The 26,958-nt window shown below is 36.4% G+C and overlaps 1 protein-coding gene across 2 annotated transcripts; it reads left to right on the top strand.

Moving 5' to 3' along the window:
* On the top strand, positions 1-25,109 carry LOC131071352 (protein NUCLEAR FUSION DEFECTIVE 4). Of its 2 annotated transcripts, none has more exons than XM_058007154.2 (2): positions 1-932; positions 24,209-25,109. In XM_058007154.2, the coding sequence occupies exons 1-2, from the start codon at positions 228-230 to the stop codon at positions 25,052-25,054; spliced, it is 1,551 nt and encodes a 516-aa protein (XP_057863137.1). In that variant the 5' UTR covers positions 1-227; the 3' UTR covers positions 25,055-25,109. The 2 variants fall into 2 exon arrangements, with proteins under 2 accessions (XP_057863137.1, XP_057863138.1); XM_058007155.2 differs by having other exon boundaries at positions 4-932; positions 24,218-25,109.
* Positions 25,110-26,958: the final 1,849 nt, after the last annotated feature.

Raw genomic sequence — 26,958 nt, 5'->3', positions numbered from 1 at the left:
GGTCATGGCAGATAGGTGGGTGGTGTAAATCAATCCAGTGAGAATCGTCTTGTAGTCGCAGTACACCCCATTACAGAAAAAAGAATCCAATTCTGATTGGTAGAATGTGTTCTCACAGCATTAAGGTCACATCAGAAACAACAATTTGTTTGAATTCCTCATTGTTGATCTCTGACTAAACATTTCTCATAAAAAACTGCAACCAAGTTTCCAAGAACAGGGCTTGAATGGGGATCGATTCTGTTCAGAACAGATGGATGGTTTTGGTAGCCTGCATGTGGATTGAATGTTGTGCAGGACCATCATTTGGCTTCAGTATATATTCTCAGGCCATAAAGACCCGATTTGGCTACAACCAACAGCAATTGGATACCATCTCTGTTTACAGCAGCTTAGGAGTTTTTGGGGGCATACTCTCTGGCCTGTTAAACCAGTGCCTCCCTGCCTGGCTTGTTCTGCTCATTGGGTCTCTCCTCAATTTGGCAGGCTACACAATTGTATGGCTGTTTGTATCTGGGAGACTACCAGTTCCTCCATTGTGGGAGCTGGGTTTATTTACCTGTATTGCCCTCAGTGGCTCCTTATACTTCAACACAGTTTCACTGGTGACCTCTGTAAATAGTTTTCCAGATAACAGAGGACTAGTGGTGGGTTTGATGAAGGGATGCCTTGGTCTAAGCAGTGCCATTCTGTCAACAGTATGGAAGGTATTGTTTCCAGATTCAGATGGGTCTGACTATTTGTTAGTGGGGGCCATAGTCCCATCTGTAGTGGCCTTTCTGCTCATGCCAATTGTGAAGAAATGTGAACCAGATGACTGTAAAAATGGGTCTTCAAGAACTATGCAAAATCTCGCTTTGGCGGCTGCACCCATGGTGTTTTTAGCAGTGTTTTTCATGGCTTCCAGTTTCTGGGATGGACACTCTTTGCAGGTGAGTAATTTCATTGTTTATGATGTTATTTCTTTGAATTTATACAAACAGAGTTTTTTCTTTTAACTTTCTTCAACCATTGGTTAGAACAGACTTTTTTTTAAGGGTAACTAGTAACAGTATTGGAAGATGTTATTATTGTTTTTTAAGGCATTATTAGGTGTCAGAATTCACAGAATTGTATTCTTTTTGGTATGTATATTGTTAAACTCCAACTGAATCAAATAGAATAATGATCTAAACTAGTTAACTCAGGGAGGTTTATTAGTTTAACATACCTCATACTAAATATCACATTAAAGTTATTCTTGCATCTTCAAGTCTGATAGGATACATTCAAGGAGTTATCACAAGTTGAACATCAAAGATGGAAAGAAAGAAATATTTGAGTATAGGGGATGAGTGAAAGTTTGATTTAAGAAAAACATAGGAGGGAGTTTCAATATCGAGAGATGAACTTACTTCATATTTGATACCACATTAAATGTATTCCTACATCTTCAACTTTGATAGGAATCATGCATGGAGTTGTCCAGAGTTGAGCATCAAAGATGCCAAGGAGGAAGTACTTGGGTATTGGGATGAGAGAAAATTTTGATGGTAAAAAAATGAATAATTATTAGACTTTGGGCATTGGGGATGGAAAAAAGCATGCACTCCAATAATATTAAAGCTAAACCTGTGATTTCAAAATGTAACTTCACAAAAAAATGTTGGGAATCATGTAGGGAGTTGTCAAGAGTCTATAATTAGAGATGTTAAGACAAAGTACTTGAGCATAGGAGAAGCGAAAATTTGACTCAAAAAAACAACATAGAGGAAAACTTTAGCCTTTGGGGTTATGGATGGCAAGGAAAATATACCTTGAGAGAATAAGGCCAAAACAACTCTAGAAAGATGAATAGAAGGAACTGTCAAAATTTGGGGTTCATGAATGACAACTAATAGGTACAAGATGTAATAAAAGTTGTCAAAGTGTAGTCTTGACATGGTGGTTTTCACACACATATTTTCTTTTGTTTCAAGCAAGGGTAGATTTGTAATTGTAAATATATTCATAGGACTTTGAACATTGTATGAGGTGGGTTGTTTCTTTGATAATGGTTGGGAAGGTATTGCAAGTTCCTTAGTGGCATACAATGTGGTTATTGTGAGCTTGCGATAGGTCTATGTTAATAATAGATTTAGTTGGAAAAGTAATATCAATTGTTTTTCCATACCAAAAGGTAATACGTACATATTTGATTACAAGAATAGTGGGATTTTCATGTATAAATATTTTTGTAGTTTATCTTCCTTCTATTTCATAATTACTACCCCACGATGTTAGAAATGCTACAAATTGACATATTAATTATTGTAATAGTACATTTTATTGTTCTAATTCCATCTCTTTTGCATATGGTTGAGGTAGGAAAATGGAACATAAGTACACTGATAACATCAACAAATAAATAAAATATAGTGAAGTGATAAAAATAAGAAAAATATTTAGGGTTGTCATGAAATAATTGATAGTATTTTGTATGTTTTAATTATTTTTTATGATTTATTGTATTACTAATGACAAGAAGGAATCAAGTGTAATGGCATGAATGTGTTAATAATTTTTTTATCTTATACCTTAACTTTGACAACCATTTACTGAAACGATAATCAGATATTTACAAAGGAGCAAAAGACTCCTTAAATAGAGATTACAAACAATGTTTCTAAAACAGAAATGATTGAGAATGAAAGACATAAAATAAATTTTCTAAATACTAAATAACTCACTTACATGACCATTATAGCAATATTACTTTAATACCCTCCCTTAATGGTCATTCTACTAACTCCACCAAGTTTGTCCCAAAATTTTACAAATTTGTCTGGACTCAAGGACTTGGTAAGAATGTTTGCAGTGTGGTCCTCAGCTAGAACATACTGCAACATTATTGATCCATCTTCAACATTTTGTCGTATAAAGTGACAATTGAGCTCTACATGCTTTGTACGTTCGTGAAAGACTAGATTCTTGGCAAGCTTTAGCACCCCTTGATCGTCACAAAACAAGGGTGAAGGCCCCACTTGAGACATTTTCATGTCAGAAAGCATCCTTTGAAGCCATGTTGCCTCACATGTTGCTATAATAGTTCACCGATACTATGCTTCTGTCGAGGAAAGAGCTATTATCTACTGCTTCTATCATCTTGAACTTGTCTAACAAAATCCTAGCATATATAGTCTGAGAAATAAAAATATTGTCACTTGTTTGACTTCTACTCTGAGACAATATTGTAGAAGGCCCAAATCTTTCATATCAAATTCCTAACACAAATTTAATTTGATTTGCTCAAGAAACTATGCCCCACTACTAGTAATGTTGATATCATCCACATAGATGCCAAGAAGAATGATGCCACTGCTAGTGAACGTGGCATATCAATTGGGATCTACATGATTCCTTTGAAAGCCCTATGCATCCAAATACTTGTCAATCTTTATGTACCATGCCCTAGGGGCCTGCTTTAGCCCATAAAGAGCCTTCACCACTCGACATACCTGGTGCACTTTTCTTGCAATCTTGAAACCTTGAGGTTAAGTCATATAGACCTCTTCCTCCAAATCTCCATTGAGGAAGGCACTCTTCACGTCCATTTGATGAACTTGTTAGCCAAACTAAGCTGCAATGGCTAGAATAAGCTAGATGGTACTCATCTTTGTTGTAGAAGAAAAGGTCTCATCATAGTCAATGCCTTCTCTTTGTGAGAATCCTTTAGCCACCAACCTTGATTTGTATTTATCAAGTGTTCCATCAACTTTGTACTTGACCATGTACACCCATTTGCAACCAATGGGTTTCTACCTTGGTGGGAGATCTGGCAAAACCCAAGTATCATTCTTCAAAAGACTATGATCTTTATATTCCATAACATTTTCCCATTTAGGTTTACCTCTCGCCTCTAAATATTCTTGGGGCTCATAAACATTCTGAATATTGTCTATAAGAGAAAAGTCCATAGTATTTTGCTTACTATTGCCTCTAGATGATCTACCCTCAACACGCTTGTTATCCTAAACATCACCAATGAGCTTTGCCCACCAATTAGGCCATAGGGTAGAAGCATCTTCTTCCAAATTATGAAAATCATAATGACTTGGAATGCTTGGAATGAAATCATCTAGATGCTAATCCAGGTTATCCTGAGGGAAATTTGTTGGTAAAGGTTCGTGACTAGGAGATTCCACAAGTTCGGAATAGTCAGAGTCCCTCCCTTCAGGTGGAGCTAATGGCAGCCTAACACCCAAATCTATAGTCTATAGAGGTTGATATTTTAGGACTCTTGATAGGAGAAGAAAGTTGAAAAGGCCCGTCTTCTTCATAAAAAAACAATATCTTTGCTCAATGTGAGACGATCAATGTCCAGGTCAATTAGTCGATAGGCCTTATGATTGTCACTGTAGCCTGTAAGCATCAACTTCTAACTTTTGGAAAACAGTTTGTTCATCTTAGCATTTGGAATCCAAACATATGAAGTCAAACCAAAAACTTTAAGATGGCTGGTTTTTGGTTTCCTTCCTAACCAAAATTTCTCTAGGGTCATCTTCTTAACGAAACTCTGGGAGAAAACGGTTAAGAAGGTACACTGTAGTATATACTACCTCAGCCCAAAACTTCCTTGGAACATTTCTATTCTCTAGCATACAATGGGTCATTTTCGTAATAGTATGGCTCATCCACTCAGCAACACCATTTTGTTGAGGGGTATAGGGTGTGGTAAGTTGTTGGATGCCATGTTTACCACATAAGTTGATGAATTTGTTTGAATGGGACTCACCCCCATTATCTAACCTAAGAGTGATGATTGGACATCCTGACTCTTTTTCAACTAAGGCTTTAAAGTTCTAAAATTCATTAAACACATTTGATTTTTCTTTGAGTAAAAACACCCACATTTTCCTATTGAAATAATCAACAGTCAAGAGAAAATACCTGGCACCAGTGACCAATGCAGTATGCATTTTTGCACAAACATACATGCATGAACCAACTAAAGGACCTTCGATGCTCTCCAAGCTTGTTTGTCTGAAAATGGAGTTTGATGTTGCTTCCTTGTTTAGCAAGCTTTGTAGACACCATGTGTATGTTGTTGAATCTTAGTTAAGACTTCCACCAAATTCTCTTGATCCAATTGAGAGAGGTATGATAGGTTGAGATGCCCATAATGTTGATGCCATAGAGTACTAATGTATCGATGGATGAATTCTTTGTAGCCATTGTATGCTCCTAAGACTCTCCAGTATCAACCAACCTATACAAGCCATGATCTTCAAGGTCAACTGCAATTGTTTTCTTGGATTCCTTGTCAACAATGTGACACTTATATGCATTGAAGGTGACATCCAACCTCAAACAATGCTGCATAATTTGACTCATGGAGAGAAAAATGAGCTCTATGCCCGAAACATAATACACATTGAGAAAAAATCAAATTTATCCCACCAGATGTAATCTGAACATTGCCTTTTTGGAACACTGTATACTCTTCACTACCACCAAAGATCACTAAATTTGAGCAAGCCTTATACTCCATGAATCAATCTCTAGTATGTGCAAAATGTCGAGAGGCTCCAAAATTCATATACCAAGAAAGAGACTTGACATGATCTACTGGTCATTGGTAATTAACTACCACCTCCCATCCTCACCCCCGGTTCATCCCAAGGGAATCAACTGTATCCATCCTTCACCCCCGGCAAATGCCCATAGAATAGTAGGGGCCTCCCCACCTTTATATAGTTGGGTGGGTGGGAACTCTAGTGGAGGGAGATCAACTCGTTGGGAAAGTCCCATCCAGGAAAGTAATGCTAGTTGGAGGACCGGTTGGAGGAGCTACCGATTCAAAGTAATGCGAGACATAAATTCATAGAAGGTAGACTCCTTCTGCTTAGAATTCTCTACAACATGGGCTTTCTATTGAGACCCTCCCTAGTTGGATTTTCGATCAGCCAACCACTTTCTGTAGTGTTTCTTCAGATCACCAAGCTTACCACAACAATGACATGTGATATTCTTCAAATTCTTGGAACTATCCTTAGATTTGTCTTATCTTTTCTATTGAGAGGACTTGTCTTTGCCTATGTCTTTGACAACAAAATCCTATTCCATACCAGTTGTCTTGTTGTTGCTACCAAACTACTTCTTCCACCTGTCCTATTGCAAGAGCTAGTTGAAAAGTTCATCAAAATTTAAATCAAAATTGGTAGCAATGATGTTCAGAGTTTCAATAAAATGCTCATAGGATTGTGGTAAGATTTTTAGCATGATAACCACCATATCCTCTTCTTCCATCTTGCGACCAATGACCTCCAATTGATCATGAATGTCTTTGATCTTCACTAAATGATCTTGAAAAGACATCTTGTCATTCATCATAATGGAGAACAACATATTTTTAAAGAAGAAAGCTCTGCCTTTATTCAATGTCTCGTGCAAATCCTTCAAGTGAGTCTAAATTTGTGCAACAGTCTTGCTAGATGGTATTTCTAGAAGGATCTCATTGATAACATATAACTTGAGCAACATAACCACTTCATGATTATGCTCATCAAACTTGTCCTAGTCTTTATTTGCAGCAGTGGGAAGAGCATTGTTACCAACAACAATCTAATCTTGACACCAGTACTCGAAAATTGTGAGCATCCTCTATTTCTAGGTATTGTAATTTTTATCATTGAATTTTTGGTTGCTTTCCAACATAATGTTGGTCATGATGCCATCCCTCCCGCTTTCCAAAGGCCTAAAAAACAAGATAAAAAAATATCTTCAATGCTTTTATTAAAAATTTATCAGAATTTGATTTTTCTATCAAAAATTAGTCAAACCCTAGGCAATCAATTGACACAAATCCCTAAGCACAAATCAAAACATGAAAACCTCTTATTTGTCAAAAATCGTAAAAAAGGGGTCTACAAATTTTCAAAAAATTGGCAAAAACCCTAGGTCTTTAGGAGTCCACAATTTTTTTAAAATAGTTTTTTGCAAACCCTCGATGTTTAGAAACCCTAGTCACTCAAGAGGAGCTACACAAATTTTGAAGTGAAAATTCGTTCAAAAATCCTGGTCGCAAAAAATAAAAACCAATCTATAATGGACAAACCCTAGGCAACTTGACGTGGACAGAAAAACACTATAAAATGCCACGATTTTGAAGGGAAAATGTTCAAGAGACTGGCCAAAAAATAGCGTGTAGCCCTAAAAATCCTATCGTGTGGAAAGGGTACCAAAAAACACCATGATTTTTATTAAAAATCATCTAAAAAAACTCAGAAACGATATCATGATTGTAGACAGGAAAGCCTATGATTTTCCTCCAAAAAAAATCCACAATTTTGCATGAAATGTTTTTGATTTTTGTCAAAAACAATTTGCACAATTTCACAAACGAAACCCACAAATTTTTGAACTAAAAATCGATGCAATTTTCAACAAAACAAATGCCACGATTTTTATAAAAAAAAATTGTTCAAAAACTTTAAATTTTTTTTAGGTAAACAAACTACGAATTTTATTATAATTTTTTTTTGCCAAAAAACTCAAAGATGAACCTCTTCTCTGATATCATGAAATGATGATCAAACATTTACAAACCAGAGGACTCCTTAAATAGAGATTATAGATGATGTTTCTAAAATAGAAACAATTGAGAGCGAAAGACAAAAGAAAGTTTCTAAATACTAACTAATTGACTTACATGACCATTATAGCAATATTATTTTAACATTTACAAGTCAAAATACTGTGTTTATTATAAACATAATATTTTTACCATCATCTAGACTACCCATTTTTCAAATTTGCAAAAGAAATCATTTTTAAAAATTAATCTACTATTTTATAAATAAAATTTATTATCGAATATTTTTTAAAAATGATAGACCGAAAATTAATCCTTTTTTAAAATACAATTTATAGTTTTTTTTAATTTTAATTAAAATTTAAAATATCAATATCAAACTAGCATATGCATTTTTAATAAAAAAATATGTAAAAGATATCATTTTCACATCTATTTTAATTATGATTTAAGTGGAATAGCCACCTCAAATTTATGGATTTTTCTAAAGATAGATATGTTAGTTTTATTTACTAAAGAATTTTTTGATTTTTTTTTAAACTAAAAGAGGGGTAAAAATTTATTAGCTCAAAGAAAGAGATACAAAGCAAGAAGGGACAAACACCCAATAGAGTAAAGATTACACAACTCTATCAGTTTCCACTAAATGATCCAATGAATGAGACATATCCGGAGATAATTGTCCCCTATCCACAATATTCCAACCATGCCCATGATCAGAAGCCCATTTGGCTAAACAATCAACAACTCCATTCCACTCCCTAGGAATGTGAGTAAAAATAGCAGATTCCAAGGAATTGCACAACCAAAGAATCTGTCTAATTACCACAACCAAGTGCAGCTAACCTCATCTAACCGCCACTCATTTAACAGAGTTACTACCACTTGGGAATCAAATTCACAAATAATCTATTTCCAACCAAGAGCACAACTACACTCCATTGCATACAAAATGGCAAGAGCCTCCATTAAATTATTGGTATAAAAACCTTTATAAATTGAGAAGATAAACCGGATGTCTTCAGAACTATCATGACCAACTCCACCAATACCAGCATGACCGGGATTTCCCTGAGAAGAACCATCAGTGTTAAGTTTCAAAACTCCTTGAGGGGGAGAGGACCAATGACCCTCCCTGTTAATCTTCCGCAAAGGGTGACAACATATATTTCTCATTATCCGCATAGCATGTTGCCCCTTGGAGAAGGAACACCTCCTTGAAGAGGAAAATTGAGCGGATTACATATATCAACATCTTCACGATCCACAATCCCATCAAAATCACACTTTGCCATTATAGTCTCACGAATAGAATAAATAATTTTCCACCACAAATGTTGAACAACCATCCTAGCATCATGAAAAATCCTACGATTCCTTTCCAACCAAATATGCTAGATAATAAAAGAGGGTCCAATACCCCAAGCAACCTAGAGAAAAGAAGTCTTAACAAGAGGCCTGCCCCATCGAGCCTAGAATTCAGCTAAAGAGAAAACATTCTAGCAGGCCTGGTTCTAGAGTCCCCACGAGAGATGTCAAATTACCCTAGAGAAGGAGCACTGGAAAAAGAGGTGAGAAACACTTTCCTCACTATTGCAACAAAGAGAACACATAACTTGGGTCCATGGAAACCTTGCTTGCAAAAATTATCCCAAGTTAGACAACGATTTTGGACAACCAACCACATAAAAAAGTTACATCTAGGCCAAGAAAATTTACTCCACACATGTTTCCACCAAGGGACTTCCACCTCTCCAAAAATCTAATGAACAAGCTCCAAGTAACCAACAACAACAAAATACTTACCAGAAGAGTCTTTGCCCCAGGCCAGAACATCATGCCCCACCAAAGAATTACACTCTCGCAAAGCAAGAATTTGAGCCAACTCCTTATGAGCTTCCTCAAATCCACCAGGTGGCCATTCACAGAGGTCCTTCCAAATAGAACAACTAACCAACCCCAAATTCCAAACAGTCTTATAATACTCCACCTTATCCCAACCCGCAGTAGAAAAAACATCACAAAGAGGTTGGAGATGAGGATACATGGAAAGGAGAGGAGGATTGTCATCCCAAGAATCCAACCAAAAGAGAGCTTTTTAAGCCCTTATTTGTTAGGTCCCGGAGACAACTGAGAGGGGGGGTGGGGGGGGCAATCAATTTTCAAATAAATTTAAATCAAAACAACTTAACCAACTTAATGTTGAATACCGATAAACCAGTCTTTATATCGGTTGACAATTTTATCAATTAATTGCAATACCAGTAAAGATTAATGCATGAAACAAAAAGACAAAGTCATCCACAACACATAACACCAATATTTGTACGTGGAAACCCTGTAAGGGGAAAAACCATGGTGGGAAACCTTACCCACAATCATATGATACTACTGCAGATAGTAAGTATATACAAATGGGGTCTGCACATGCAGAAAGGCCAAGCGCCAAGAGCTCACTGCTCAAACACAAAATAGGAGTCACATTTACTACAATTGGATGGTTAAATCCAATAAGGATGTACTGCTCAAAATAGCATCTTCATATGTTGGATTTAGTACTGGTGTAGTTCTGATATGCTTTCACAAAAACCTTGCTTCACCTTCAAATGATGTTTGTGTGTATAGCTCTGCTTATTCTCGCATATACCTTCTCACAATTCTTCTTCGCATTCCACATTCAATCTTACATTTATATCATAACCTAAGACCAATTTTAGTAGGTCGGCTCTACAAGATATTACAATAAAATCATTTTACAAACAAAACAATATCCGATGCAATAACCGATTTAACATGTCGGCTTGATGCATTTACAACAATAATAAATCATCTCCATAGCATGGCGTGCTGATCTGGAAAAGATAAACCTGTCGGTGTACAACCTAGACCTATTTGCCAGTAACAACAAATATGCAAATACGAATATGCCAATAAACAAATCTCCAAGACAAGGTGTCCAAATGATGTCTTCGACATAACCAAGTGTTTTCCATGCCATTCCAAGTGCCGGTGATCATTATATCCTGCCGGTGTACCATATATTGGTGACTGTGCTTGTCGATGAATATTGTTGGTTCTCCAAAGTGTCAAAGTTGAACCATACCAAAATACCAACAATCTCCCCCTTTGACATTGATGGCAACACAAGACGGAAAAACCATCAAAGTGCCAAAACAGAAATGCCAAATACCAAAGTACCAACAATTACCAAAATATAAGTAAACTCTCCCAAAGTAACAATCTCTCCCCCTGAGAGTAACATGTGTTTCCTTGTGTGTTTTTTTTTCATACCAATCTCTCCCCCTTTGACATCAAATGCCAAAGTAATAGAAACATTTCCAGATACAAAATACCAACCAATTTAGTATACCAACTACTCCCCCTGAGAAGTAGCTTCCTCATCAAAGCTGGAGTAAAAGATTTCTCTGTTAATTCTGTCGGTTGATGACAAACATCAACTTGCATCAAAAATTTCTTGTAAATATCCAAGTGTAGGATTACACTATTTTCTACTTTCTTCTTGTCATTAGTTGATAATGAGTCATATAATCTGTTAATGTTTTTCAGCTTTCCATCCTCTGTTATTTCATTTAGAAGTTTGTCAATTCGAGCAATGGTTTGTTGAGTCTTCTTCTTAGGGGTCAAATTCTTCTTTGGAGTTATTTTCCTAACTGTGGGCCTTACTGCATGTTGTTTCTATCTGGTTCTTCTAGGAGAAGGTGAATATTGTTGATTCTCCAAAGTGCCAGAGTTGATAAGTGTTAGTAGGTGTTGACATCAATGACAAAACCATACCAAAATACCAACAATATTACATATCCAAAATAAACCCCTCTTAACAAGCTAAGACCCAACTTTTAGAGTATGCCAAATTATAGATCCCCTTCCTTCCAAACAATAACAAGGAACATCGAAAATATTAACTCCCCTAAGATACTTATGTTGGAGAATGTGAGCCCAAAACTTTAGTATCATCCACAAACTAAAGATGAGAAAGCGTGGGCAGCCCATGACTCCAACTCCAACCCTGAATCAAGCCCAAAGAAACTTGAGACTTAATAAATCTTCTCAAGCCTTCCGCCATAAGAATAAACAAATAGGGAGAAAGAGGATCCCCTAGCGAAGACCACTAGAAGCTCCAAATAATGTAGACGACTCACAATTGATAATAATAGAGAAGGAAGATGAAGTAACACAGCTCATCATCCAACTGACCCACTCCTAACTAAAACCAAAAGCAATGAGAAGTTTTTCCAAGAAGCACCACTTAATTCTATCATAAGCTTTGGCCATATCCAAATTAATGAACATAGATATATCTTTAGACACCGCCATAGAATGAATGGCTTCAAAATAAATCACCACCCCATCTAAAATTTGTCTACTTGCCACAAAACCCCCTTGCTCATCTAAGATCAAATTCAAGAGCCACAATTTGAGCCTCTTTGCAATCAATTTAGTAACAATTTTGTAGACCACATTACACAGAGAAATGGGCCTAAAAAAATCTAGTTGGTTAGTACCTTCCTTTTTGGGAATAAGAACAAGAAAAGTAGAGTTCAAGGCTCAAAGCATGTATTTACTACCAAAAGATTCTCGAACCACCTCTAGCAAATCCAAATTAACAATACCCCAAAATTCCTGAAAAAATTCAACAAGAAATCCATCTGAACCTTGGGCTTTACCCTTACACATACCAAAAACAACCTCTTCCAGCTCAAACAAAGAAACTAGGAACATAAGGAACTCATTCATCATATTGGTGACCAAAGAGGGGATACAAGCAAGGACCATATTTTCCTCATCCTCGGTTGAAGGTGAGTCTTTGAAAAAGAAAGCAAAATAGTATTGAGTAGCTTTATGGGACAAAGCTTGAAGGAAAATCACCCGAATGCCTTCTGAATTCGCCAAAGAAGAGATATAACCCCCATTCTGATGAGCTTGCACCAATTTATGAAAAAAGATTGTATTCCTGTCATCTTCCTAAAACCAATCAATTTGAGCCTTTGGCTTCCAAAAAATCTCTCCATAAAACTCCCACTCCTCCAATTCCCTCACAGCTTGAGACTCAACCCTACCCAAATCCTCTGAGAAACCAAGATCCTGAATCTAACGAGTGACAAATGAACTTGAGCATTCCTCTTCATAGCATAAAGGTTACCATAGCACAACTTATTCCATCTCTTAAGCTGAAATTTGACAAACTGTAATTTCTTAACAAAGGAATACATAGCAGTTGCATAGGGGGGACCACAATCTCTCCACCATTGAGCCATTATGTCATGAAGAGAAGAGTCACAAAGCCACATAAACTAGAACCTAATAGGAGGATTTTTAGGAACTAAAATAGATGCGGATGAAAATTTGATTGGCCAATGATCAGAGCCCCTCAATAAAGAATTTCAGAATTACTCAAGTCACCGCCAACCCAAAAACAAGAAACAAGAAACCTATCCAATCGCTCAGATATAGCTTCATCTCCACATCAATAATTATTCCAAGTGAAGATCCCATTAGATGGCTTAATATCAACTAAGTTCAGGGAATCCACATTCTCACGAAAAAGATCAAAGGAAGGACCCAACTGAGCTAACCCTCCCCTTTTCTCTTCCAAACTTAACACATAATTGAAATAAGCACCTAAAACCCATGGAAGGAAGGGAGCACATGATCTAACATACTGAATATGAGACCATAGAAAAAATTTGCCACGAAATTCAATCAAAGCATAGACATTAGAAACCAAAATAATCTCTCCAAATTCCAAACTAGAGCCAATTGTCGAAAGAGCAGAGTGGCACGAGATCCACTCGAGAGGAATAGTCTTTCTTGGGTCCCAAAAGAGTGCCAAACCCCTAGAAGAACCCATAGAACCAAACCCATAGAACCAATGCACTGACAATGACCAAATCACCAGATACTAGAAGCACACTAAAACATAGAGTCAACAGAAAGGCTATGTTGGCATTTTGATGCAATTTTGTATGATCGGTAAATGATATGGTTGTCATTGTTGGCAACATCATCTCCTTAGTCTTCCCCATCCTTAGGGAGTAAGAAAACCGGGCAGTGAGTAAACAGACAGACAATAAGTATACCGATAAGTAGTAGACCGGCAAGCAGTAAGGTGATCGGGTAGCGGTGAGTAGATCGGTAAGAAAGACGTCCACCGGCTAAGCAAAGACTAAATCGGTACACAGGAAGAAATTAGCTAGACAAGGTTGTGATCGGTTCACCAGAAAGGTTGGTAATCGACAAACTGGTAATGATCAGTTACAACCAGTTAAATCGGAAGTCTTCTCTCAGTCAACCAATGGACATATCGACATGTTCAACAGTATTGACAAAGATTCCTACATGATTTCAGAAGTGCATTTCAAGGCTTGACAACGGAATTTTTAAATGAATGTTCTGGAGGGAAAAGTTGGCAAAAGACTTAAGGATTTATAAATTCACATATCTCAATCTTGAGAAGGTTGTTGTCAAGGTGATTAAAGTTAATGTGAAAAAGAACATAGGGGGAGTTTCAGAGCATGCAGAGCCGAGTGACAGAAGACCGGTAGAGTGGGGTTTCACAGAGCAGTGACTCAGGTGACAGAGGACTGGCAATGCAGGATTCAAGTATCAGCAAACCGATAGAAGGCAGAGTTGTGAAGGACAGGCACAACCGATGCAGACCAAGACTGATGCCTAATTGTGATCTGATTAGGCTAATGTGTAGCTTCTTGTATCTGATCATTTATTTGTTGTTTTGAAATGACTGCAACATAAATCCCTTAACTGGGTGGACTTTAACAGGTCCCATTGTATAAATCCCTTAACCAGGTAACATCTTAACTGATGTTCTAAGTCCTTTAACTAGGCTACCTTTAACAGGGTAAAGGCACTAACCGACCTTCATCAAAATCCCTTAACTGGGTAGCACCTAACCAATGTCTTTGTAATCTCCTAATAGGGATGGCTTTTCACCGGGTGTACTCTAGAAGAGTACAAATTTTGTGAGTTTCTACTCACACCGTGGTGTTCTCCCTATTGGGTTTCCACGAGATAAATCTACGTGTCTTTGTGTATTTTTTCATGTATGCTCAATCTTCTGCAGTAAATGTGTACATTGGTGAATGGTTAATTAGTTCATACTTAAAGAAAAAGTATCAATTAGTGAAAACCGGTAATGTACTGATTCACCTCTCCCCTCTCAGTATCAATTGGGACTAAAAATTGGTATCAGAGCATAGTTCCTCTGAAGTGAAGCTTAACAACTTGAGCATAAAGATCATGGAAGAGTACCGGTATCAAAAGCAAATTGATGAAGCCAATGAGATTATTGCTCAATTGAAAGAGAGACTGAGAAAATCTCTTGCTAAAAGGAAGGAATTGGCTCAACATCTAAATGAGAGTCAAGATATCATAGATCAACTCTCTGAACAAAGTGGATCTGAAGAAGCTAAAGAAGCAATCTCAAAACTCATGGAAAAGAACAAGAAGTTGACCAAAGAAATCACACATCTCAAAAGAGAACATGAAGGTCAGGCCCTGAGAATGACTGAGATATTGGAAGCTAGCAGAAGTGTTGATGAAAGAAAGAGAGAGGCAAAAGAAGATCTGTCAAAATTTGAAAGAGCTAGGAGGCTTGCTAAGGATTCCCTGAGGAAAAATGATGCAATCATGATTGAGAAAGATGAAGAGATCCGAGTTCTCACTTAGGAAAATGAATACATACATAAACAACTGAATGACAATGCAGAAGAAAAGGAGAGGATAATGAAAGAGATTGAACAACTCAAGAGTGAGTTGAAAACTAAAAATAAGAGAAATGAGAGGTTGAGAAAATTCAATGAAAGCTCTGAGAAGGTATATAGACAATTGAAGGCTCAGAGAAGAACAAAGGATACAACCAGTCTTCGTTACCCTGGTTCAGGTCCTATGGAAACTGGAGAATCATCTAAATCCAAAAAGATGAAGGATGATAAAAGAAATCACTTGGAAGAAAGAGGTATGAAGTCTTCCAAATTCTCATGTAATCATTGTGGAAAATCGGGCCATAAGACCAATGACTATAGGAATAAACTGGTTAATCAAAAGAAGACTTTCACTTTTGATGGTTACTGCCATAATTGTCATAAGTATGGTCACACTGCTTATGAGTGTAGATCTCAATCAAGTAGCCTGTCAAGTGCAAAAAGATTTAATGGACATTGCTTCACTTGCAATAAGTTTGGACACAGATCGGAAGAATGCAGGTTCAAGACAAAGGTATCAAGACCACTGTTCAAACCGGTTAGTCCTAACAAAAGAAGTAATCAGTTGAATGCCACCTGTTCCAAGTGTGGTAATTTTGGTCATGTTGCTGAAACATGCAGAATGAGGATGGGTCAAAGAAACAATCCAGGACCATGGAGGACAAATGGTATGGCATGCTTTAACTGCCATAAGATCGGCCATCTAGCTAGAGAATGCAAAATCCGATCCTACAATTGGTCTGCAGACAAGAATTGGTTTAGAAAGAAAAAGGAGCAAAATGACCTAAAAGGAAAGAAGACAACTGAAGAAATAAGAGATGAAATAAAAAAGACATGGATCGAGAAGGATGAAGGAAAAGAAGGACAAGGACATCCTGAAATCAAGTCATCATCCATCGGTGATGACAGTTCCACTTCTAACTAGGCATACCGATGCCCAGGGGGAGCATATATGGTAAGATTACTCTTGAATCCCCTCAACATATGTAAGGATGTGTTTATCTGCATAGTTGTGATGCATAAAATTTGGTCTAAGATTTCTTAATTGAATTTTATCCTGTGAGCTATTTATTTGAGTATCGGTATCAGCAACTAATAATCGGTGAAGTCAGATCAGTGTACCTTAAGTTGTGTGCTTTAAATCTGACCGTTAGATTCTAGCGCCGATAAATCTCAATGGATAAATAAGAAAATGGTAGCTCATTTTCATTTACCTAACTACTTGAGAATTTTCATGAGCTCCTGTGCTTTCAAAGGCGAGTTGAAAATTGCTAAGCTTTGTTTGTATGCAAAAGAGATTCAAGCAGAGCGATAGTGGTGTTTGGTATTCCCTAGGAAAGGGTTTTCAACTGCATCTGTGAAAATCTTGATTGAAGGTCATCATGGCAGCACAGATATCGACTCCTGTGTTGGTTGAAGCTATCAAGGAACCCCAACCCGAGTTCAAGTTGCACCCGATGAAAGCTGGTGAAATAGACAAGATCGGTGCTTTATCATCCATGCCCTTTGGTGTATTGTTGGTAGAAGATATTCGTTCTATATTCATTGCAAACTCGAAGAACTTGGAGATAAGTTCATTTGAAATGAGTTTAATGGGTTTTGTGACAATGATCAATTGAAACCAGAATTTCTATCTTTGAAGACAAAGGGTCTGGCAAATGTGATTGATTTTCCTGTTCAGTTTCATGACGACTGGGTTAGATATGTACTAAGAAGGGTTCATGATCAATTTTTGTGGCAAATGTGATTGATTTTCCTATTCAAAGGAGGTGATTCGAAGAGTGACTGGGTTTAGTGCTACCGGTGAAGCATTAACCCTAAGAATGATTTCATCAAATGAAGTCATCCGGTTAACCAAATCCCGGTGTGATAGTCGAGCTATGACAATCGCCCATATTGAGGATGCTAAAGTAAGATTTGCTTCTACAGTATTGGGTTACAGGGTTTATCAATCTAGCCAGATGAATAGTGTGACGAGCGGTGTCATCCATGCTGGATATCGAATTATCAAAGAAGATGCAACCTATGACATATGTGAGATGATTCAAAGTTAGTTCATGGTGAACATGGAAAGAATAAAGAAGGATAAGAAACAATCCTTCAAATATGGCTCTCTACTGGTATGCATATTCTTCTATGTGCTAAAATATTTTCCCAGTAAGGGTAGTGTAGTATGGTCACAGGAAAAACCTATCATGGTTTAGATAGGTGAAATGATTAGGGATCTGGGAGATAAATTTGGGGAAGCAATGTGGGGATATTTCAAAGAATTCCAAACTAGAATGCACAAAAGGGAAAGAATTCCAACCAGAACAGTGCAGAAATACAAGAACAACATTTGTTTTCTTGTAGATACACATTGTTGTATTGTCCAAGCAGTTGAACCCAGAACTTTTTGGGTTCCACCTATGGGGTATGAGGTTGCAGCAGATCTAGTTAAAATTCATATCAATATGCTTCTATCTAAACTAGTAGATTTGAAAGCAAAGAGGTTTGGAACATATGAAGAGGCAAGTTCTAAAATAAAACAAGAACTTCAGGTGCCTATCATTAAAACAAAAGTAAAGAAAATGATTGATACCCTTGACAAGAAATATGGAGGTGAAGCATCCGGTGCCACTACATCCACCGGTGCAAGTGAGCAAGCAGGGGTCACACCTACCAAAGATGAAGAACTGACCGGTGAAAAGAAGAAAGTGACAAAAATAGAACCAAAGGGCATTGCAACAACTAAACTAGCAACATACACAAAGGAAAAGAATCTAGGTACTCTGGTATCTTCACCAAGCAAAGATAGACCGGTAAGAGTAATTTACACTAGAAAGACAAAGAGTGACCCAAAAATTAAAGAGGATAAGAAAGAAGGTGACACTGGGTTAGATGTGGAAGTAAAAGAGGTTAGAAGAAGTGAAAGGAATAAAGCTCCAACAATTGATGAGATGATGCATGGTATCAAATAATTTGGAGGTCTGTTTGGTATTGTAAGGAGATATTCTCTTAGTAATGATGAAGACAAGAGGAAACTTGAGGAAGCTTTGATTTGGAACTTGCACACCTTTTGTAGAACTCCCAGTGAATTGTATGGCATTATTCAATCAGATTTGCTAGATAAAATTGAAGGAAGATGGAAGACTGCTCTAGCTATTGAAAAAGAGCTCAGAATAAAAGCACTCATGGAAGTGCATCATGAATTAGATTTTGATCAAGCTTCACTGGTGGCTGAAGCATGCATTCAACATTTCAAGATAAGGAACAGAATTGGAAGAGTGATAGTAGGTGAAATTAGAGAAGTGCACGCTTAAGGTATTGCCCTGTGGAAGGAAATTATGGACCAAGAAAAGAAGGTTGAAGAAGAAATTGAACAAGAAATTAAACATGACAAAGGGGCAGCTGTCCTTGATAAAGGAAAAGCTAAAGATTCTACTAAAGGATTTGATACGTTCTCTGTTCAGGACATCATAGGAGATGTTGTGTCAGACATCCCCAATCTGACAACAGGTATTGAACAACCCGTTCATACACTGGTAGAGGAAGCCGATAAAACTAAATTGTCAAGTCAAGATGAAGTGTTAGTTGAAGACATTCCTTATGAGGATACACCTCACAAAAACTTGTCAACACCAAATCCTAATCTCTCTCAAGAAGGAAATGAGGAAGAGAAGAGAATAGAGAAAACAGAGACAAAAAGGAAGACAGAGAAAGAAAAAGAGGAAGAAAAGAAAATAGAAGAAGGAAAAGAGGAAGAAAAGAAGACAGAGGAAGAGAAGAGAACAGAGGTAGGAAATGAGGAAGAAAAGAAAACAGAGGAAGGCAGAGAGGAAGGGAAGAAATCAGAGGAAGGAAAAGAGGAAGAGAAGAAAGCAGAGGAAGGAAAAGAGGAAGAGAAGATAAAAGATAACACAATAGTGTTGGATAACCCTCCGGTAAAAAAAAAATTGGACTTAGATAGGGAAAATGTAAAACAAAAGGTAAGAATCATCACAACAACTAGCTCAGAAGCTGAGCCCTCAAAATTTGAAGAAGGAACATAGGAAGAAGAAGAAGGTGTTTCAATTATAGATATAAAGAAAATGACCCCTAAACAGTTGATAAAAGTCTCAGAAAAACTGAGAATCCAAGCTAAAAGGGTAAAACTAAGAGAAAATAAAAAGAAGGTAAACATCCTCACCTCAGCCAAAGCAATTCTCTCCAATCTCATCCCGGACATTGCAGTTGATGATACTGCACCCATTATCGATCAGTTGAATACTCTAGTCAAAGCAATAAGTTCAGAGGCAACCGATCTGGAGAAGGTTGCAATAAGACAATATGAAACAAAGCGAGGAGATAACCTAATGGAATAGATATCAGTTGGAAAAGTTTCTCTATCTACCATAACAGAAGAGGTTAAGACCACACTATAGCAAGTCGGTCAACTCTTAATGAAATATTCAAACTTTCCTGTCTTAATCAAAGATTTGGATGATAACATAAATCAGATTCAAAAGGAGATTCAGGATCTGGTAAGCTCATTTGATCCTCTTAGTAGTTCAACATCAACTTTCACTGGAAAAATCAAAATGCTCAATCATCAACTCAGAAAGTTGAAAGATGAAGAAGACAAAAGAAGTCTTAGCACGTTAGAGCTCCAGTGCTATTTAGCACCAATCATAGACTTCATGCAACTGAACATTAAAGAGGCAAACCACTTAATTCATGCACCTGACTGCAAGACAATTGACGATATGGAGGTCGTCATTGCAGTATTACATGGCCACTTTACTACCATGAAATAAATTCAATCTTCATGAGAATCTTCTTTAAAATTTGCTCAAGAAAACTTTAAAGAAATTTTCCCTTTATTTTGACAAATCATTTTTTATAGTCTTTGCCATTGATGGCAAAAGGGATAATTTTGGCTTTTATGGACTCCTGTCAGGAACATGGGCCATGTGACCGACACAGTAGTTTGTAGAATTTGCCACCAATGCCAAAGGGGGAGTTTGTTAGCATCCTGATGCAATTTTGTATGACCGGTAAATGATATGGTTGTCATTGTTGGCAACACCATATCCTTAGTCTTCCCCATCCTTAGGGAGTAAGCAAATCGGGCAGTGAGTAAACAGGAAGACAGTAAGTATACTGGCAAGCAGTAGACCGACAAGTAGTAGATCGACAAGCAGTAAGGTGATCGAGTAGCAATGAGTAGATCAGTAAGAAAGACGTCCATCGGCTAAGCAAAGACTAAATCGGCAAACAAGAAGAAATCAGCTAGACAAGGTTGTGATCGGTTCACTAGAAAAATTGGTAACCGACAGATTGGTAACGATCAGTTACAACCAGTTAAATCGGAATTCTTCTCTCAGTCAACCAACAGACATATTGGCATGTTCAATAGTATTGACAAAGATTCTGGCATGATTTCAAAAGCACATTTCAAGGCTTGACAACAAAATTTTTAAATGAATGTTTTGGAGGGAAACGTTGGTGAAAGACTCAAGGATCTATAAATTCACATATCTCAATCTTGAGAGGGTTGTTGTCAAGGTGATTAAAGTTGGTGTGAAAAAGAACACTGGGGGAGTTTCAGAGCGTGCAGAGTCGAGTGACAGAAGACCGGTAAAGTGGGGTTTCACAGAGCAGTGACTCAAGTGACAGAGGACCGACAGTTCAAGATTCAAGTATCAGCAAACCGGCAGAAGGCAGAGTTGTGAAGGACATGCACAACCAATGCGGACCAAGAATGATGCCTAATTGTGATCTGATCAAGCTAATGTGTAGCTTTTTGTATCTGATCATTTATCTGTTGTTTTGAAATGACTGCAACATAAATCCCTTAACTGGTGGACTTTAACAGGTCCCATTGTATAAATCCCTTAACCGGGTAACATCTTAACTAATGTTCTAAGTCCTTTAACCAGGCTACCCTTAACAGGGTAAAGGCACTAACCGGCCTTGATCAAAATCCCTTAACTGGGTGGCATCTAACCAATGTCTTTGTAATCTCCTAACAGGGATGGCTCTTCATCGGGCGTACTCTAGAAGAGTACAAATTTTGTGAGTTTCTACTAACACCGTGGTTTTCTCCCTATTGGGTTTCCATGAGATAAATCTGTGTGTCTTTGTGTATCTTTTCATGTATGCTCAATCTTCTACAGTAAATGTGTACATTGGTGAATGGTTAATTAGTTCATACTTAAAGCAAAAGTATCAATTAGTGAAAATTGGTAATGTATTGATTCACCCCTCCCCTCTCAGTATCTATTGGGACTAACAAGCTAGTCTCTTGAACACAAAAAATATCAAAAGAATGAGATGCAATCAAATCATGAATAGCTTTTTGTTGAGGGATTCTATTCAACCCCCTAACATTCCAAAAAAGAATAATCATGAAAGAGATGGGGAGAAATGAGCCTCAATGGACTTGATAGACCCAGATTCCACCAACAATTCCCCAGCTAACTTAATCTTCTCCTGGTCCTTTTTGTGGCCAGTTTTTGAATAATTGTCAAAAGAAATTTTCTTAAGGGGCCTTTGTTGCAAACCCAAAGCCTGAGAAGACCCTCTTCCCTTTCTGAATGCCAACACCCCCTTGGCCAGATTTGTCAAAACAATATCATCCTACAAGTCTGAATAGTCGCCTAGGGCCCTCCAATCAAAACTAGGACCATTAGGGGACATCCCCTACTGTTGCTCGTCAACTGAACCCATAACAACATTCCCCTGCTTCTGCACAACATCCATATTCATACCAATAGCCCCAGAAGAAACATCCACAATATTCCCTTCCTCTAGGGCTAAAGTGTCCAACACCTCAAATCTGTTGAAGCCCTCATCATTCTAACTATCCCTATAAAATCTCTTTTGTCCTCGTCCCTTAGCACGGGGCTTAACAGGCATAAAACCATCCTTATCAAGGCCACCATCATTCATAGGAGCCTTTCCTTTGTCCCCATTATTCCTCGTCAGAGTCAAAGAAGAAGGAGAGCCACCAGCCGCCTTATTAACCCTAGAACGCTGACGTTGAAGGTGTCCATACTTGTGGCAAATCCGGCACCAAAAAGGAAGAGATTCATAATCTAACTATTGAACCCATGATGAAGAGCCTACACAATTTTCCAAAGAATCTAGCGACAAATGATTCAAATCAATCTCAACACAAATACGAGAAAAAGAAATTACCTTCTTCTCAAGGGTTTGTTGAGCGATCGCAATTGAATTCCCACGAAGAGTAGCAATCCACTGTAAAACTCCCTCCAAAACTCCAAAGGAAGTCGTGACAAGCAAACCCAAACAGGAGCCCTTGAAAGCAATTCTTCAGCCAAATTGAAACTTGTATGCCAAGGTTTAATGAGCAAACCCACATGATTGTAAAAATAGGGTCCTCCCTCAAAAAAATGATTCCAATCAAACATGCAGGAAAAGACAACCATGAAATAGTTGTTCACGGCTAGCATAATCTCCATATCCCCCTCAACCTACCAAGAACGTTGAATCCAAGCTTCCAACACTAACAGAGAAATACAAATCCCAAGAAATTTACATATCAAAGCATGTTTGCTCCAATAAGCTAAATCCTCCGAAATCGATTTAGGAAGAATGACCAAAACCGGATGATCTAGACTCCTCAATAGACAACCATTCACTTTCTTAAGTTTAGAGCCCTCACCCACATAAAAAGAGTCTGACGACCTTGCATGCACACCCAAAGAAGATCCACTAGGCAGTACAACACCTACCACCACCAAGCTAGAGGATAGTCGCTGCTCCTCCATACTTGCAAAAGACAAACAAATCACACCCAACCTCCAAAAACCCACCACAATCTAACTGCAACAAACCCCCAGCCCCAAACACCACACCAAAAACAACGAACGCCCCACCAAACACCACACCAAACAAGAGACCCATCATCCCTTGCCAACCACATAGCACCTCCAAACACTCACCCTACCCCATGCAGCCCAAGCACAAAGACAATAGTTAGGGCATGAAGGCCCTAGCCGCTATAGGAACACTCACAAACCACCATCGCTATCCCCATCCATCTATAGTTATATTGTGACCAATTTTTTTTAATTTTATTATTAATTAAAATTTATTTTATTTCGACTCAGCATTTTCAGGTTTGGGAGGAAGAGTTGAAAGAAATTATGGCTCACGTAGGTCAAGAACCTGTGGAAGAGATTGAATGCTTCCCTAAACCAAAGTAGCTTGAATGGGGTAAGCGTGTTCCTATCGTTCTCGAAGGGGTTAATCCTCCCTTCCTCCCAAGCCCTTCCTCCTCTACGGGGTGACAACAACAACCTTTATCAAAAATCATTTTTGATCAGGTCTCAAAGTAGAGGTTTAAGTTTCATTTTTGATAATGTTTTAGTCTAAGAACTTTTAACCTTCTCTATATCCGATTCTTGGACTCTGGAAATTTTGGATTTCCCCTATATAATCTTAGGGCAATTTTGTAATCTTTTTATTCTAGGTTTAATCTTCAAACTGTTAAACTCTCTATGTTATTTATGTTTATATTCATATTAAATATTCTTGGCTATAGCCCTTTACTGATAAAATAAAAGTTGTTTTATTTCAGCTCAAAATTATTTTATATTGTTACTTGAAAAAAATATATAATTCAAAAAATTGTTTCATTTATTGAAGAGTTATTGTACTTTAGAACTATTGAAGAATTATTACTTTTTTATTTACTTGAAGAGTTTTAAATTTTTTAAAATATATGTTGGTTTTTAATCATATTTGTTAACACACTCATGTCATTACATTCCATTTCTTGATACTCTAGATAGTTATGCCTCTTGACATAATTAAAATGAATCTTAATTGTTTTAATTTTTAATTTTAAAAAATGAATACAAGAAAAATATTTGTTAAATACATATTTACATAAGGTATTTTATTTAATACGATTTAATAAATGATTAAGGTTTTACAGGGGGATCGAGTGAAGCTTGTTGTGACACTTATCACTATAGCAATTCCCTTGTATGTGGCATGGAAAGCGAGCACTAATGAGAGGACTTCAATTGGAAACAAAACAGTTTTGGTGCCACTAACTACTCAAGAAGATTCAAATAATTTTGATAAATATGTCATTATTGAGTGTGCTGATAGTTCGTTGTGGAGAACAATTTGCAGCATTAATTTTTTTCTAGTATTGTTTTCTTCTGCAGTTGCTATAGAATCAGGTGGAGTGACAATTAACAACATGAACCAGATTGCAACATCTCTTGGATATGCACAACAAGACATCACTATATTTGTCACTTTGATATCAGCAAGTCAATTTTTAGGTCGCTTTGGGAGTGGAGCATTGTCTGATTATTTGCTCTCCAACTTTGGAGTAGCAAGGCCAATATTAGTTGCACTAGCTCAATTAATTTTGTGTTGTGGGTATATGCTTATAATAATAGCGGGCACTTTTCCTCAAGCTCTATACTTAGGTTGCATTTTCATAGGATTTTCTTTTGGGACAAATTGGTGTTTAAGTTCCATTACTATATCTGATTTATTTGGACTACACCATTTTGGGACATTATACAATGTCATGATGATGGGGAATCCAATTGTATTGTATGTTCTATCTGTGTGGGTTGCAGGATATCTCTATGATATAGAAGCAGCTAAGCAAGGAGGGGGGCAATGCAAGGGTAGCACATGTTTTAATCTTACCTTCATTATTTTGTTTAGTATTTCTATGTTTGCAACATTAGCATCATTCGTTCTCTGGTGGAGAACAAGATATATTTATAGAAAAAGAATGGATAACTAAATAGGTATTGTGGACATAGTGGTAATAGACACAAGTTTAAGGTTGAATGCTTCAATTATGTGGATACCTTTCTTTGGGATGAAGCTAAATCAATCTAGACTAAATGTCAACATATCTAAAATATTCACATCATGAAATTCATGGCCTTCAAGTTGAGAGTCAACTCCAACACTACAATCACAAAGAAAGATCTTTGTTGTTTATACAATTGTTCAACTTTATCTAAATGATTATGTTCATTTGGTATCTATGTTTTAAACAAAAGGTTTATTCATTGGAAAATGACTATATATATTAGCATGTGGTTTGATCTTATTAGCCATATTCATTCAATTATTAATTTAATACCTAATTTTTAGAAAAAAAAGAATATTAAAATTGATGATTCAATGTTATATTTTTTGAACTACTCTTCAAGTAGTATTTTTGTGTTTCATATATTCTATTAGTTATAAATATGGAAATTTTTAATAAAGAATTTCAATACTCTATCTTATTATTATTATTACCTTATTGAATATATCTATTATTGAATTACTTATAAACTATAAAAAATCAGAATTGGTAATCATTTCTTTAACTAAAATTTTAATAAACATAGATTAGAAACAATTAATTTGTTTGATTATTTTTTCTAAAATAAAAACTAATATAACAAGAACTATTCTTATTATTATTTAAATATTAATTATCATAAAAATATTACATACCATCCACTAAAATTTCAAAGTTAAGTCCTAGAAAAATGTTGCATGTAAGAGAAATAATGTAATCTTTAATATATATGGTATTCATTCCCTACGTAATGACAACTTCCCTTTTATATTCTTCAATTATGCTTTATAATTTTATTTCATTTGTTTTGGCCTTCAAAATTTAAACTACAACAATATTACATTTTGAAGGAATGTTTATGTTTAACATTTTTTTTCATAGTTTTATGAGTTCTAATGTTTCATCCTTATCTACCAAGATTTTGTGTTATGTCTTTCAATGTGTTATTGATATACATAAGAATTCATTATTTGAGTTAGCTATTGATAGATGATATAATATTTGAATTTTATAGTTATTATGATAATGTCATGATCTATTTTTCATTCATATTTTTAATAGTATGTCATTCAAAATAGTAATATAGTTTAAGAATATTTTGAAATGCGATAACATAGAAATACAATAAAAAATTTAAATATTTTTCAAAATATAAATCAATAAACATATAGATTCTCATTTCATCTTATAAATATTGGTATTATATTATTTTATAGATCAACATGATTCAAAAATTTATAAATAAGATATAATCTAGATTAAGATTGTTGTCTTATCAATCTACCAAGATACATCAATATACATATTTCAGTTTTTCATTATAAATGGGTTAACCATTCATCATAGTCATCTAGTTCAAGTGCAAGCAATATGTCCATCTAGCTATAAGAGACAAAGAATCATCTATGTGTTTTACCTTCAAAAACAAGCTAGGCAATCTCTTGCTCATCTTCCTATTAGACGTAATCTAATCTGTTAACAAGGGTAAATAATAAAGACATCTATAGTTAAACTGATTTCGAGAATCAAGTAAAAATACAAATATGCACCCATCACATGCATTGAATCATGCAATCTCTAGATACCCTCTAGCTACCGTGACTTCTAACTAATAAAAACCTTATGGTATAGTGACCCTAGAGATATTGGTAGTTATAACATCACTTTGGCCAAACTATGAGATTATTAGTCACATAAATACAAGTCATTCATCACAAAACTATTGTCTCTTGCTTAGCTTCTTGATTAATAGTTAACTAGTAAAATGCAAGTATAGACCAAAATATACATTAGTTTTTGGTTATCGAACTCTAAGCATGCCCTACCCTAAATTAGTCCTATTATATAGT

This window comes from Cryptomeria japonica, chromosome 2, assembly GCF_030272615.1.
Source record: "Cryptomeria japonica chromosome 2, Sugi_1.0, whole genome shotgun sequence".
NCBI lineage: Eukaryota > Viridiplantae > Streptophyta > Pinopsida > Cupressales > Cupressaceae > Cryptomeria > Cryptomeria japonica.
This window is presented reverse-complemented; position numbering and strand designations above follow the sequence as displayed.